Genomic DNA, 14,755 nt, shown 5'->3' with positions numbered 1-14,755 from the left:
AAGTTAATTCGTCAACAGAACCCACAAATCTTGACCAAAATCTATCACCTACAAAAGATGCAAACGAAAACTCGTAGTCTTAGAGCAAATTCAACCACTGCAGTACGTTTTAAACGTCAATTTCAAAGACCAAACAAAATTCAACTTAGAAACCATGAATATACTTGAAAATTGGGATAACCCAACCACTGCTACTCAGAAATTCGTAATTTTTTTTTTTAAAAAAACAAAAGTTTTGTGCATTACAGCAAAAAGGAACTCCATCGCCCAAAAAAATGAACAACGATTACCGTGCGGAGGCTTACCTGACAAAAAAACCGCGATTTGAAGTGTTTCAAACTACGAATCAAGACTTAAAAACACACCTTTTCTATATAAATTAGTTGAATCGACGTCCACCGGCGCAAGCGTACAAAACCCTGAACTCGGTGACTAAATCGACGCTCGGCGTCGCGATTCACTGACACGATTGACGGCGGCGCTTGGAATCTGCGGTTTCCCCTTTGGCGGCTAGGGTTTTTGGGCTTTGAATGAGGGGAGAAGTTGTTGAGTCGTGCTTTGATGGGATGGAGTGAGAGAGAATGAACAGATGGAAGGAATAACAAAATCCCGCTAATTTCTCGGCCTTTCCGTTTTAAAACGTTTCTGAGCTATGGTGTGATTACTAATACACCCTCATAATGCACAACATATGACAAATAATGCAAGCCGGGATCCATTTACCAAGATTGATCTTGACCGTCCACTACTATAATCTAGTGGATGATATTAGGAAGGAAATAGTATCTAAGGGTGTAAAAGGAGATTAATGCTCCCCTATATATATATATATATATATATATATATAGGGATGTATTCAGGTCAGAACGCTAAGTATAAGTAAAACTCAAAACACTTGCAGTCCATTGGATCTTATGATCTAACGGTTAGATTAATGCCACGTGTCATCTAATGATGTAGAATTTTAGACTAATAATGTAGCTCGGATAATAATGTAGCATTTTAGTTTAATAATGTACAGTTTTAGTCTTACAATGTACATTTCTAGTCTAATAATGTACCCCGGCTAATAATGTAGATTTTTAGTATGATAATGTAACTAATCACAACCATCCAATCTAATGATCCAAGGGCTGTGATTAGTGCTGTGTTTTACACTAAGATGCTGTAAGGACCCTAACACACCCCTACATATATATATATATATATATATATATATATATATATATATAACTTGTTATTAAAGTCTATAAATATTTATTTGATGAATTATGCATATGTATCAAGATAATAAAAGGTTTCAAAGTAAACTATAATAAAAAAGTCCAAAAAATCTTTGATTTTAGTTAGAACTTTCAGTTGGTATTGCATTTATAACATTAATGAAATTCAATATAGATGATAAAGAAATGAATCAAGCAATCAATTTTTTTTAAATGAAGAGAATAATTTTTAAAACTAATTTTCTTATATTTTGAAACTTTTTACTATATTTAACTTTATTAAAGTCCACAAATTTTTATTCAATGAATTATGCAAATATACCAAGATAAGTTTTAAAAGTTACTATAATAAAAAGTCCATTTTTTAAAAATTTTTATTAGAACTTTCATTTGGTAACATTGAATGAAACGCAAAATGTATGCAGTTATTTTTTTTAATTATATTACTATAACATTATAAAATTTAAATAAAGTTATAAATTAAACAAAATAAAGAAATATAGAAAAAAATCTCCTATCATAATTAGACTTTATAAGTAAAGAAAACATACGAACATTATATATAAGTTTGTAATATAATTACAATTTAGAGTTTTGCATATTATTAATTTATAAGTTGAATTGAATTTTATAATGTATTTAATTTATAAACTTAAATTAATTTAATTTAATTTTCATATTGTATGACAAAAAAAAAAAACACATAACAATATACAATATCACAATTAAGATTTGTAAGTATTTAAAATTATAAGTTTAAATTTATTTTATTACTTGCTTTTTAACCCATTGAAGAATGAAGATTGTGGTGAAGGAAAAAGAAGTTTATTAATAATTCAAACTTAAAAAAATGTGGAAGAGAGAGGAGAGAAAACTGCAAATACTCCCTCCGTCCCGCTTTAGGAGTCCAGGTTGATCAATTTTGGGCGTCCCGCTTTAGGAGTCCCGGTTGAGATAAATTAATAAAAAATGTCTATAAAGTGTTAAAAGTGGGTCCCAACATCCACTACAACATTTTTTTATTGGACAAACAATTAAAAGTGGGTCTCAGCCTCCACTACAATATTTATTTATTACACACTCAAACACTTTTTTCTTAAAACATGTGCCCGACTCAACCGGGACTCCTAAAGCGGGACGGAGGGAGTACATTTCTCGGCAAAAATGTGGAAGAGAGGGAGGGAGAGATATGAAATTAAAGGAACTATACGTGTTTAGAAAATGTAGAAGAGAGAGGGAAGAAAAATGCTCCAGGTTTTTAGAAAATAAATTTAGAAGAAAGATGAGAGAGATTAGAAAATGCACACATGTTATTTATCTTGAAAGAACAAATATGTAATACTTATATTGATTTATTTAAAAGTAATTAAAATTATAAACCAATTTATAGATGAAATACCTAATCTATCCAATTATGTACGTTTATCACTACTTCTTTGCAAAAAAAATGCATGTGACACCAATTTATATCACATAAACTTAACATTACACAAATTTATATTACATAAAGTACAAACAAAGATCACACCAACATAAGCAAATTAAGATCACACAAAACTAATATTACATAATTAAATGCACACCAAACTACTATTACTTAAACTAATGTCACACCAAACTAATATTACATAACTTATTGTCACACCAAACTCATATCAAACTAAAATCATTCATTTTCCAAACACAATCTCCATTAGTCGGTGTTTCATCTCTTGATCGTATAGGGACAAGTGCTCTTTGTCCAACAACTTAATCAACATTTTTTGGTACATCTTCACAGAGGGCTTTTCCAGCTTTTCACTCTCTATCTGCAGTCGAGTTTTCACTAGTTCGTTCTCATTATCTTTAGCTACCTTAGTGCATGAAGTTCTGCAGCAACTTGAGCATTAGTAGAATTAAATTGTGTTACCTTACTTTTTCCTTTACTTTTTGCCTTGTCTCTACATATAGGCCGAGAACTAGTTGAATGTCCAGATTTAGGAGTTTCCGGATTTGAAGGGATAGTATACTCGCCAGATTCAGAAGTCTTTGTCCTTTTTGAGTTGCTACCATCCTGTTCATGAGCAACATTTTGGAAATACCTATGTTGTATCATGAATACTCCACTTCTGATGCTTGCTCATAACTTCAATAAACACTATCAAATCATGAAATTTGTTGCCGCCTGCTGTTTGGTAGATGCGATGAGCTTCATTCTCAACATCTTGGTCGCTCATTCCACTCCTCTTTCGCGTGTTTTCTTCTCTGCAAGCAACCACCCATTTGTTTGCATTTTCGTTAAGTCGTTTCCATCGACACTTCATAGACTCCATGTTTCTTTTGTTGATTTCATCTGGATTTTCTGCTTGACTTACGTGATACAAATTTTGCACACGTAACCATAGTGCTTCTCCCTTCTGATTTTTACCAAGCACACTATTTGTGCTTGCATATACCCAAGAAGACATAAGTGCTAAATCTTCTTTCACAACCCAACTTACATTTTTTTGAGCTCATCTTCTTTTTGTTCGCTTGTTGGGCATCTACGAACAAGTCGCATGTGATATTTTCTGAGTGAGAATTTCAGTAGATGTAGGAATTTGACTTAGATTTGGAGATAATTCAAGGATTTGAAAAAAATTGTGGATTATGATAAAGTGATGCAAAATTTGGAAAATTTTGTGAACTTGAATATTCTGATGATTGTTGATAATTTTGGGAATTTTGATAGGTTGGGAAACACTGGCGATAATTTGGATGATTTGGATCCATAAAACCAAATTTATCCAAACAATAATGAAAGGACATTTTGTTTGATAAATTTGGTTTGCTTGTGATGAGTTCTACATGTTAAGTGGGATATATATAGAAAAATGAAGCACAATATAATGGCAAATAATAAAAAATAAAAAATTAAACATAAATAAAAAAAATGAAGTAGTTCACGTTATTTTTTGGAAGAGTGGTTCACATGATCTTTTTGGAAGAATAATAATCATTGAATAAAACAAATTAATAAATAAAAGTAATAAAACATTATAATGTTCAACCAATAAAAGTATAACATGTGCACTTGACCCCCACTTTAAATTATTTTTTTACACAACATATATCAAATTAAAGATAATTTTATAAGGATTCCAACGAGATCCTACATGCATATGTTTCAATGTCAACATTTGATAATATTTTCATGAATTTTCATATAATTCGTGCAGCAGATTACGTCAATACAACTTGCAAAATATGCCAATCTAATACATGCATAATGTCAATATGAAATTGTATTTACGTTTTCATGTATTCGTGTTGACATATTTAATACACTATATTGACATAATATTTCTCAACCCTAAATTTGGTAGTTATTCTTATCTTTTCAATATTACAAAAATAGAAAACAAAACTACACATGACAATTTATAGGCCATTAGATCTCCAACCATTTATGGTCTTAGATTAATTGTAATTAATAATTAAGGTATGAGTTAGCAATTCATCACATCCCACCATAAATATGAGATCATATGATATGAAAATAAATTAGTGCAAGGAAATGAATTTAACTTAAGTAATTAAATAATTCGAATATTAAAGAGAATTGTAGAAGTTGTTGGACAAAATTTAAAAGTAGATATTTGTCTTCTCTCCCTTATTATGTCCGTCCAGCATCCAGAAATTTTATTATTAGGGGTTAATTACGCTGACCTTTCAGAATATGGGATCCAGGCGTGCGTATTTTTCGGAATAAGGGATTTTTTATTTTTTATCTTTTTTCTATTCTTTTTTCCTATTACTTATTTCCCATCATTTATAAGTGGACTAAACTACCCTTTTCATATTTTCACCTAAACTCTAATAAATCAGCCGCATAATTTACGAGATTTGTCAATCTTCTGAATATCTTCTCTTTTAATCTTTTCCATATACAATAATATAATAATATAATAATATTGATTAGAATATCTTCTTTTTTCTGTATTGTCTTCGTGCCTGTACTAGTGTCTATTAAATAACAATTTTCTTCATAAACAATTTAGCATCACTGCTCCTATTAACTAACAAGCTACGTGAAAAAGTAGGCAATATTTAATCATATACCATCATGAATAATTTATTTGCTAATGAGTATTCTTTCAAAAAATCTAAAAAAACATGTTTATATAAAAAAGCAACCATCAAAACTCCTCTTCCACAACTACTTCCACAAAATTATAGATTCACAAAATCATAGTTTCACAAAATACTTCCACAAAAACATAGATCATCCACAAAATACTTCCACAAAAGTATGGATTCACAAAATCATAGTTTCACAAAATACTTCCACAAAAACATAGATCATCCACAAAATACTTCCACAAAAACATAGATCATCCACAAAATACTTCCACAAAAACATAAGTCATCCATGAACATGTTCTTCAAAAGCTTAGTTCCTCAAAATACATTATCATCCACAAAAATATGCACGTCTTCTAGGTTTAGGCTTTCCTCCACCTCCATGCTACAATTCACTTGACTGAAAATATTTGATATTAATGTCAATTTATACAAAAACAGTTGGCTCAATGTAACAATTATACATATTTAATTCTTAATACCTCATTGGTTCATCAACTACCCCTTGCCTTTGACATGTACTAGCATGCATCCCACCTAATGGTGGTCCCTTTGCACGGCTCTTCCTGCAACTCAAGGAAGCAAAACAAAAATAAGATTGAGATAATAAAATTAAGAGGAGATGCAATCCAAATAATTACCTTTTCTTTGTTCCACTAAGGACACATTTAGCTGATGACTCCCTATGACCAAACTCTTTGCATTGCTTACATTGGACCTGCCACATTCCTTTTGTTCTAGATTTGTTTCCTTTGCCTTCCAAGCATCTAGGTATCCTTTGTCTGCCGGGAGCTCTTTTTCTCAAAGGAGGTAAAACCTTGAAGCCAAGGTCTATGCTAGGCCACTGAGACTTGTCGGGAAATGGGCTAATTATCCATGTATATGCTAGCCTAAATAGACTCACTGAAAAGTAAGGATGTAGGTAATCTTCCATTTTAGGATTTCTATAGGAAGTTATCACTGCTAATGCATGTGGGCATGGTTTCCCTGAGACTTGCCACTCCCTACATGAGCAAATGTGTTGTGCAAGATTCACAACATGTCTAATTACCTTGTGTCGATCTGTGATCTCAGTCACGTCTGCCTCACCCATACCACCTACTTTAACCTTCAAGTTGCCCAATTGTCTACTAAGAACATTGAGATGGCGAACAACAATTGGAAGCATGGTGTGGCCTTCCAATCTTTCACCTATATCTCTCATCCTTGAATAGAGCTCCATAAACTTTGATCTCAAACTGTCAACTAGCTCGGCAATTGGAAGGTCCTTAAGGTCCTTTACCCAGTTGTTCCACACTTCTGCAATATTGTTTGTAATATAGTCACATTTGATGTCTTCGGAATATTTGCTCCTCATCCAAAGCAAGTTGTGATATGTCTCTAAGAATGGTTGCACCTTATCACTTGCTTCGTACACCTTGTGCATTAGCTTTTCATGATAAATTGGACAAAATGTCCTAGCTGCAGGATACATGTGTCCAAAAATTGGACCTTGAAACCTCTAAGAAAAATTCTTCATCAAGTGGATAAAACACTCTCTATGCTCTGCCCATGGAAACACCGCCTTAACAGCATTCTCCAACCCCTTGCATGCATCTGAGCAAATAGCTAAACGAGGTGGACTTCCAATTGCCCTCTTTAGCTGCTCCATAAACCAAATCCATTCTTCATTGGTCTCACTTTCAAACAACCCAAAAGCAAGTGGAAATATCCAGTTGTGCCCATCTAATGCAGTATCTGAAGCTAGCTGTCCATGTTGGGACTACCGCGGCGGAAGACACGGAAAACAAACAGGTCCTACACGGATCTATTTAGGTGATTATGCATTCGACTCCAATTTAATGCAATAAACATAGATCTATAGATTTAACATCAAATAAACACATAATCATACATATTCGATGTAGATTCGATTGTTACCTCATAATCCATCATTGGATTGACGTTGCTAGCTGCACCACCCGGAGATCCTTGGTTTATCGACCACGAATCTTCTGTACTATTCCCTTGTCCTTGATTCTCCATCCGTGTGGGCGGATCTTAGATAATCAATTAAATAACTTTGAATGGATCTAGGGAAACCCAATACAAACACCAAATTGTCTTGATCTAATCCTATGAATTAGGATAGATCAAGAACAATAATCAAAACCCTAATTCTCCCACGTGCTAGGCACGAAAATCAAGACAAGTGAGAGAGAAGAGGGAGGCGCCGATTTGCCTCCTAGGGTTAGGGTTTTGTGTTGTCTTGGATTGTGTGCTAGGGTTTCCATTTCATTCATTATTTATAGTGGACCTTATTGGGCTAGTAAGGGGATCCATGGAATGACTTAAGTGTGGGTGACAACCTCTAGGTTTTCCCCCACTGTTTCGAGTGTTGCGATGGTTTTCGTATGTAATTTGGAGTGTATCCAACTGATCAGGAAGAGATTCCCGACCCAACTGAGTCGTTGGTACGATAACCGGGACCTGGCTTCAAATAAATTTCCTCAACCCACTTCTACTGGTTAGTATAATGGAGGTAAGGGTCGATTCCCACGAGGATGGACACGTTTTGATAACTGCGGTGACTTTCCTGGGTGTTTTGGTTAGCTACCACGCTTGGGTTGAGATTTTACCTAGACAGGAAATAAAGGTGGTACTCTACTGACTAGTAGGCGTGAAAATAACAGACATGTGGGAGTGTTCGTGAAAATAGGGGACAATGTGTCTCAGAGGCATATGAAAAGTAGACAGTTACTAAAAGGGGAAATTTAGACTACAAGGCATATTTGGTGGCTGGGTGGTTCTCTGACAGGTCTGGGCAGTACATCTGAAAAATAAGGAACAAAAGCAAAAGTAACTTAAAAGTAAAGTGGTTCAAAATAAAGTTGATTTTGACGTTTTCTTCTTCACCAAGTATTAACAGAATTCAGATAAACACAAACACCATAACTGAACTTCAGATTCACAAATTCAAACTCAAGATCCATCGATTTAAATGCCCAAACTTAAATTAAACAGTGAAACTGCAACTTTACTTCTACTGACTGGCATGCAAGGTGGTAATCACGGCGCAGAAAAGAAACTCATGCACGAAAACTTGACTAAACATAGCTACAACTTTGAATCAACAACTCCCGACAAGAAATACTTAGAAATTGAAAGCAATAACTAAATCTAACTTTCCTAGGCAGAATGAAGCAAACTCGAACCAAAGTGACATGCGAAATAGGAACTTCATAATGTGAATGTTTGAAAATAACAAAGTACTTCAAAAGAGCAACAACGATGAGTGTTTGCAAATAACTAACGATGAAAACAAGTAAACTTTAAACTAAGAAAGCGATTAAGATTGTTTGTGCCTCTCCGGGCGATGATACTACTACACTGCTACGATAACTGGCTGGAACGGCGGACTGATGACTTCTCCGGCAAACTCTTGGACGTCAAGTGACCATGGCTGTGGCGAGGAACGAGAGGTAGGATAATGCTGAAGGACTGATCTTCTAGAGAGAATTCTACTAAGTGTGTTGAGAACCGAGAACTTCTAACCGAACTCTGAGTGTGATTATTAAAAACTCATTCTCTCTCTCCAAGTGGCTTCTTTTATAGGGAGGCTTGCCTTTGCTTTTAGGGTAGACTTCTCCCGCGTTTTGACCTTTTTGCCCTTGTCAATGATCATCCCAGCTATCCTCCTTCTCCATCTCGAGCCTTCTCTCTGGCATGCATCCTGGTCAGTATCGCACCCTTCTGGCGCCCTTTTCACTTGCGTCACCTGATTCGTCTCCCACTGACTTGGATCCTTCAATCCTGCACACTTAAGCAACTGTTTTGCAGATAATACATGCATTTCACGACATACTGACCAGTAACCAAGGCTTAGAATACGACTTATCAAACTGCTCACACTTCCACATGCTTGTCCTCAAGCGTGAAGACAAACAAAAAGGAATAAGTCGAATTCGAGCCTGGTTACTCCCCTGACCGACTCTACCTAGCAAGACTCAAGACTCTGACAAAAAAGAAAAGAAAACAAAATAACGACACAAACACATAACACATATAGTTAACTTAAACACATAGAACAGACTATATTTTCAACCACCCTTCCCCTCGAGATCAGGTGCAATCCGGCCTTAGGCAGCCTTGAACTTCTGCCGCCCCCCTTTTCTTCCCCAGTCAATATATCTGCTTGTCAGGATCACCCAATCCTAGGCCAAACACTGGGTTCACTCAGTCACTCATTCCTCACAGGGGATGTTAGGACTGTTTTCTCTCAATGCTAAACCACAGATGTTTCGGACACAGATCTCACCTGCAGCTCCTGAAGGTCTTTAAGGCTTGTAATGGGGCTAGTGGTTTGTAGTGTTTGGGGTAGTTGTCCCTAAGTCTCTAGGGTTCAAAAACTAACTTCTTATTTTATGAGGGAGAACTGTGTGCATTCGGGCTTCTGGCTAGGGCTTCTTCTTCGGCTGGACAATTTCTGACATTGGCTTCCAACTGGTCAGTAGCTTCTTTGTGGCTTCCCCACCCTTATTCCTTCTTCCTCGTTTCTCTTTTTGTGGTCAAGTATCTGCGACCATTTTCTTCAATTTTCCTTTCTGTGGCTTTGCCACCCTTATTCCTTCTTCTATTTTTTTGGATCTGGAAACTTCAGATCGATTTTCTCCTTCTTTCTTTGTTTTTATTTTCTTCAGCTGGTTCCTTTTGTATGTCCTCCTGGGCAGTTGCTTCCTTGCCTTATGCCTTGCACGCACACAGTTCCAGTGGCTGATGGGTTATTTCGGGGTATAAGTTAGGCTAGAAAATGGGGTTCTAAGGGTAGTTTTTTCTTTCCTTTTTTATCTCTTTTTTTTTTCAAGGGGGTTTCCTACTGCCTTCAGGGTTTGCTACACGCGGTCACCTTGCCCTAGACATCATGTGGTAGCCTCTCTTCTTTTTCAGTATTTAGTGGAAAGTAGTTCCACTTTGGGGTTTCTAACTCACCGTTTAAGAGGGCTTTCGTGTCTGACCTAAGGGATGGGTTTTTCCTTCATACTTGCATCATCTATACTGACTAGGGGTTACTGGAGGGGGTGGTTTCTGTTTTTCGGCATGCCTTATCTCCCTCAATTCCCCTCACCGTCAGTTCGAGGCAGTTGAGTTTTAAGCCCATTCATAAAACATAACACATAATTCCTAGACCTAAACAAACCAAAAAAAAACTAACATGCACTGACTCAAATAACACATATATACATGTCATACTGACCATTTGCTCCCCCCTCTCACTTCACAAGTGTCTGCCCCAGATACGGGCTGTGAAGTGAAAATTGGGAATGGCTAGTATGACAGACACACTCTCATAACAAACACATATTATGTCTAAAAACTTCTCACACTTAGGCTATGCAATAGGCTAAGTGGGAGAGTTTCAGATATATACCTAGATTTATAAACAAAGCAGAGCAAAATATTTACAAACATAAAATATAAACATATAAACTCCTCACACTTAGACTACGCAGTAGGCTAAGTGTGAGGTAACATGCCCACGACAAAACACAAATAAAAACATACTAAAATACATGCACCAAAGGAGCAAACCCTTTACTTCTCACACTTAGACTATTGCATAGGCTAAGTGTTACGAATGGGGTTTGCTCACAATTAAAACACATAATTCTAACTATTTAATAAAAGTACGAAAACATAAACAAAAGAAAGAAAAACTTAAAAATTAAAAAGAAAACTAACTGGTCAGTTGGGGGTGGTTCGGTCAGATGTTCTTCCTGCTCCTTCGTGGTGCAGGGTTCTGTGCAGGTGGGTCTGTTGGTTCTTCTTCAGTAGGTCCGGGTAGGTTGTCATCATTCTCCTGTTGTCCATCGCCTTTTTCTTCCTCAGGTCCGGTGGGTTCTTCCTCCTGTCCTTCACGTCCGCTTGTTCCAGCTCCACTGCTTGCTTTCCCTCTTGCCAACTCCTTTAGGATGCTCTCCATTAGGGCTGTCAGCTTCGCCATCTCTGCCCGCGATTGTCTATTCTCCTCAGCCAGCTCAGTCACTGCCCGCTCCAGGTTTTCTTGCCTCAGCCCCTGTGCTTGGTCGAGCTGGATAGCTTGTACCTCCTGGCCTTGTTGTGCCCTTCCTCCAGGGGCTTCTCCCATTTGGTAGAACTGGGGTACTCCTTCTCTGTAGTATACCAAGTTGGTGCAGACGAAGAAGAGTATATCAAACAGGCCAGGAGCGTCGACCATGTACATTGGAGACAGGTCTTCTGCCTCTGTTATGATGATGTTGTTGCGCACGAAGGCTCCTAGTATGTGGCAGAGCGACAAGTTTCTGGCTGGGTAGGTGGCTATCAGGTGGCATTGGTAGGCTGTCCAAAATCCCAAGTGCAGTTTTCTTCCACGCTTAGCGCATCATACCAAGTACAATTCGGTCATGGACGTTCTTGCAGCGGAGTTGCTCTGCCTCAGTAGGTTATAGCCTAAGTAGAGCTGCACTAATCTTAGCATGGAGTTGTTGAAGTGGGTGGATCTGGATTTAGTGGAGGCAAACTGGCCAGCATTTGGGTGGGTTAGCTCCTCCCAGACTTCCTGGGGCTCAAATTCTATATGTCGCCTCGGTACCCCCCTCTCACGACTTCTCCAGTCTGGTCCTAAGCCTCCTCCAAGCTACACATACCCAGTCGCACAATCCACTCTATCAGACTCATGGACAGTTCTCCACCGAATATCCTGAAGGAAATTGACACCTCGTCTAGGTCCGTAGTGAGTTGGAACCTAAACGTGGCGAAGAACTCCTTTGCTAATCTCACAGATATCTCCGGATCCCTATTCTTTAACAGCCATTCAAAACCCAATCCTTCCATACTGGCCAGGAAGGAATCACGAACAGACAACTCATCCAAAGAGGGTATATGGAGTATCTTTCCGCATTTGACTTGCTTGCTACTGCCATCCTTGTCGTCAAATGCATCTTGAAGCTTTTTGGTGTCGTAGTGCTTCATGTCCTCCATAAGCTCATCAGTGAGCGTTACCCTCCACCGCCGGTACACTATCCTCTCTACCGGAGGATGGACTAGTTCAAGGTGGTTGTCGGGGAGCTGCTGCTCATGATATTCTTCTCCTTCCAGAGAGATATCACTCTCTGAGTCAGACTCCTCGCTGGAAGTGTAGTCGGTGTCGCTTGATCTCTCTTTCTCTTCCGGCTCTCTGATCACTATGCTTGCATTGGCAGTGCGCTGTTTCTTCATGACTTGTTTTTTCTTGACAGGGGCTTTCCCCTTCCTCTTCCTTTCTTGAATGTACTTGGTCTCTTCGATTTCCATTGCCTCTGCTTCTTCGTCGGCTTGTGTTGAGATGTCCTCCTGGGCGGTAGGCTCGGCCACCATGCGGGCACTAGTATCACTTCTTGCTGCCTCCTCCCGACCTACTGACTCTGATGCGAGGTCCAGACCCTCAGCCACCTTGTCAGTATTCTCCTCCTGGTCAGTCGGCGTTGCTGATACTGTCCCTGTTGCCATTTGGGTGTCCTCCTGGCTAGCATTCGAGGGCTCCTCCCCAGGTTTGTAGGAGTAGTCCTCTCATCATCACTCGAAACCTCCACTGTATCTGCTGCTGTGTTTGCTCCTGCCTTGTTGGACGTCCACTTCCCTAAGCATCGCTGTGACACTCTTTGGGGTTTCTGCCTTTCTGCCTTGGGGTCGTTTTTCAACACTAGCCTCCTCTTTACTGGTTTCGGTTTAGTTACCAGTGAGGCTTCCTCTTGATGTGGTTCTGGCTCTTGCCTCTCCTCCTCAAGTTGTTCGGCTGTCTTCTCCTCTACTGATTGGTGGACTACCCCTTCCGACCTTTCTGCTTCCTTTGTTGCTTCCCCCTTCCCTACTGCCTGGGATGCGAGGTCCAGTACCTCAGCCATCCCTTCAGGGTTTACCACGATCCTATCCCCCTTGCCCAAAACCGCTTGGAATTCATCTTCCGTCATTAACCCTTGCTTCTTGTCCATTGCGTTCAGATCTATCCCCTCCCTCTCTGCTTCCTCGATTTTGGCCTCAGTGGCCATTATCTCCTCTGCCTCACCTTTCTCGCTCTCGCTTGCTCTCCCTCCACTCTCCTTGTCTTCTGTTTCTCCCCAGTTGGGATCTTGGTAGGCGAAAAGAGGGCTGACGTCCAGCGGCTCTGTTTGTTGGTGTATGGGAGAAGGGTGAGAGGGTTCTGATTGTGTAGCAATTGTTGGGGAAATATTTTTGGACGTTGGAATTGAGGTTTTTGGGGTGGTGGTGGGTGGGTTTTCTGTGGTTGCAGTTAGGGTAGGGTTTGATGTCGCCGGCATTCCTCCGGTTAGGCTAAATCCGGCTAGGGTTGTTGTCCAGTCTCTGTTTGGGTCTTGTTTCCTTAGAAACGCCGCCAGTGCGTCTAAAGGAACCATCGCCGTAATTTGTGTCGTCGGCGGTGGTTGTGATCGTTGTGGGCTTGGCGGCCGCGACTCGGCTGTTGGCTGGACTTCTGACGGGGCTTCGCCGGTGGTAGATATTGGGTTGTTGGTTGCCTTTTGCTTTGCCATGACTGTACCGGTGGTGGTTTGCGGTGGTTTCTGTAGTGGGTGGTGGTTTTCGGAGTGGGGTGGTGGTTGTGGGTGAGAGAATGCAGGTAAGGGTTTGTAAAGTGAAGGGGAGTAGGCGGTTTGGTATTTTATAGAGGGGTGGGTAGTTGAGGGTTTTGACCGGTGGTAAACGGTCGCCCGGTCGAGACGCTTCGTGTGGAAGGCGGTTGCGCTTGCTGGCAGCTGATTGGACGTTGCTTGTCACGTCCTTCCTTCACGCGCCTCCCAGCCTCTGCACTCGCCTGCAAAGCTGCAACACCCCAAAATTCAAACTTTACTCATCTCCCTCTTCTCAATTAACTAGATATAGAAATAAAGTAAATAAATGGCTCTTTAATATAATTCAGAGTTTCACCCAAGTGGTATTCTCATGGTCAGTACGAACTCCAAATTAATATTTAAGATCCGAAAAATCTTTTTGTTGTTTTTCCTTCTTAACTTAAATTAAATTACCAAATATTTACAATATTTACATCATTACTAAGGGTATTTGAAGTTTTACTCGGTCAGTAAGTACAATACATATGACGTTGACCAGGTGGAACTTCAAATCCCTTTCCTACTGGTCATTTAGACGCTCTTAACGTGTAGTGGAATTTCTTCCACTACACACACCTCTTCATTTTCCCTATATATTTTCAATCTATGTCCATTAACGACAAAAGGTTCAGAGTTAGGGATACTCCCTGAAATCTCGACCGCTCCATTAGCATGTAGTGCAGTGATAATGTAAGGTCCTGCCCATTTGGACTTGGCTTCCCAGGCATTAGCTTCAATCTTGACTGGAAGAGTAGTACTTTCTGACCAACTTGGAGATCCTTGGTTCTCAGATTTTTGTCGTGCCACATCTTTGTTTTCTCCTTGTAC

General features: G+C 39.1%; 1 protein-coding gene across 1 annotated transcript; it reads right to left on the bottom strand.

The window, feature by feature from the left end:
• Nucleotides 1-11,942: 11,942 nt before the first annotated feature.
• Nucleotides 11,943-12,677, bottom strand: LOC148927265 (uncharacterized). The gene has a single exon (XM_089056543.1). It carries the CDS (start codon nt 12,675-12,677, stop codon nt 11,943-11,945), a length of 735 nt encoding a protein of 244 aa, XP_088912669.1.
• Nucleotides 12,678-14,755: the final 2,078 nt, after the last annotated feature.

Source organism: Salvia hispanica, chromosome 4 (assembly GCF_029641045.1).
Source record: "Salvia hispanica isolate PSC_SH4W2 chromosome 4, Shi_PSC_v1, whole genome shotgun sequence".
Taxonomy (NCBI): domain Eukaryota; kingdom Viridiplantae; phylum Streptophyta; class Magnoliopsida; order Lamiales; family Lamiaceae; genus Salvia; species Salvia hispanica.
Note: the sequence above shows the minus strand (reverse complement) of the source record. Positions and strands in the feature narration are given on the sequence as shown.

What these genes read in the sequence shown, in the direction of transcription:
- LOC148927265 (XM_089056543.1), bottom strand. Translation starts at nt 12,677, where the DNA reads ATGGTGGCCGAGCCTACCGCCCAGGAGGACATCTCAACACAAGCCGAC.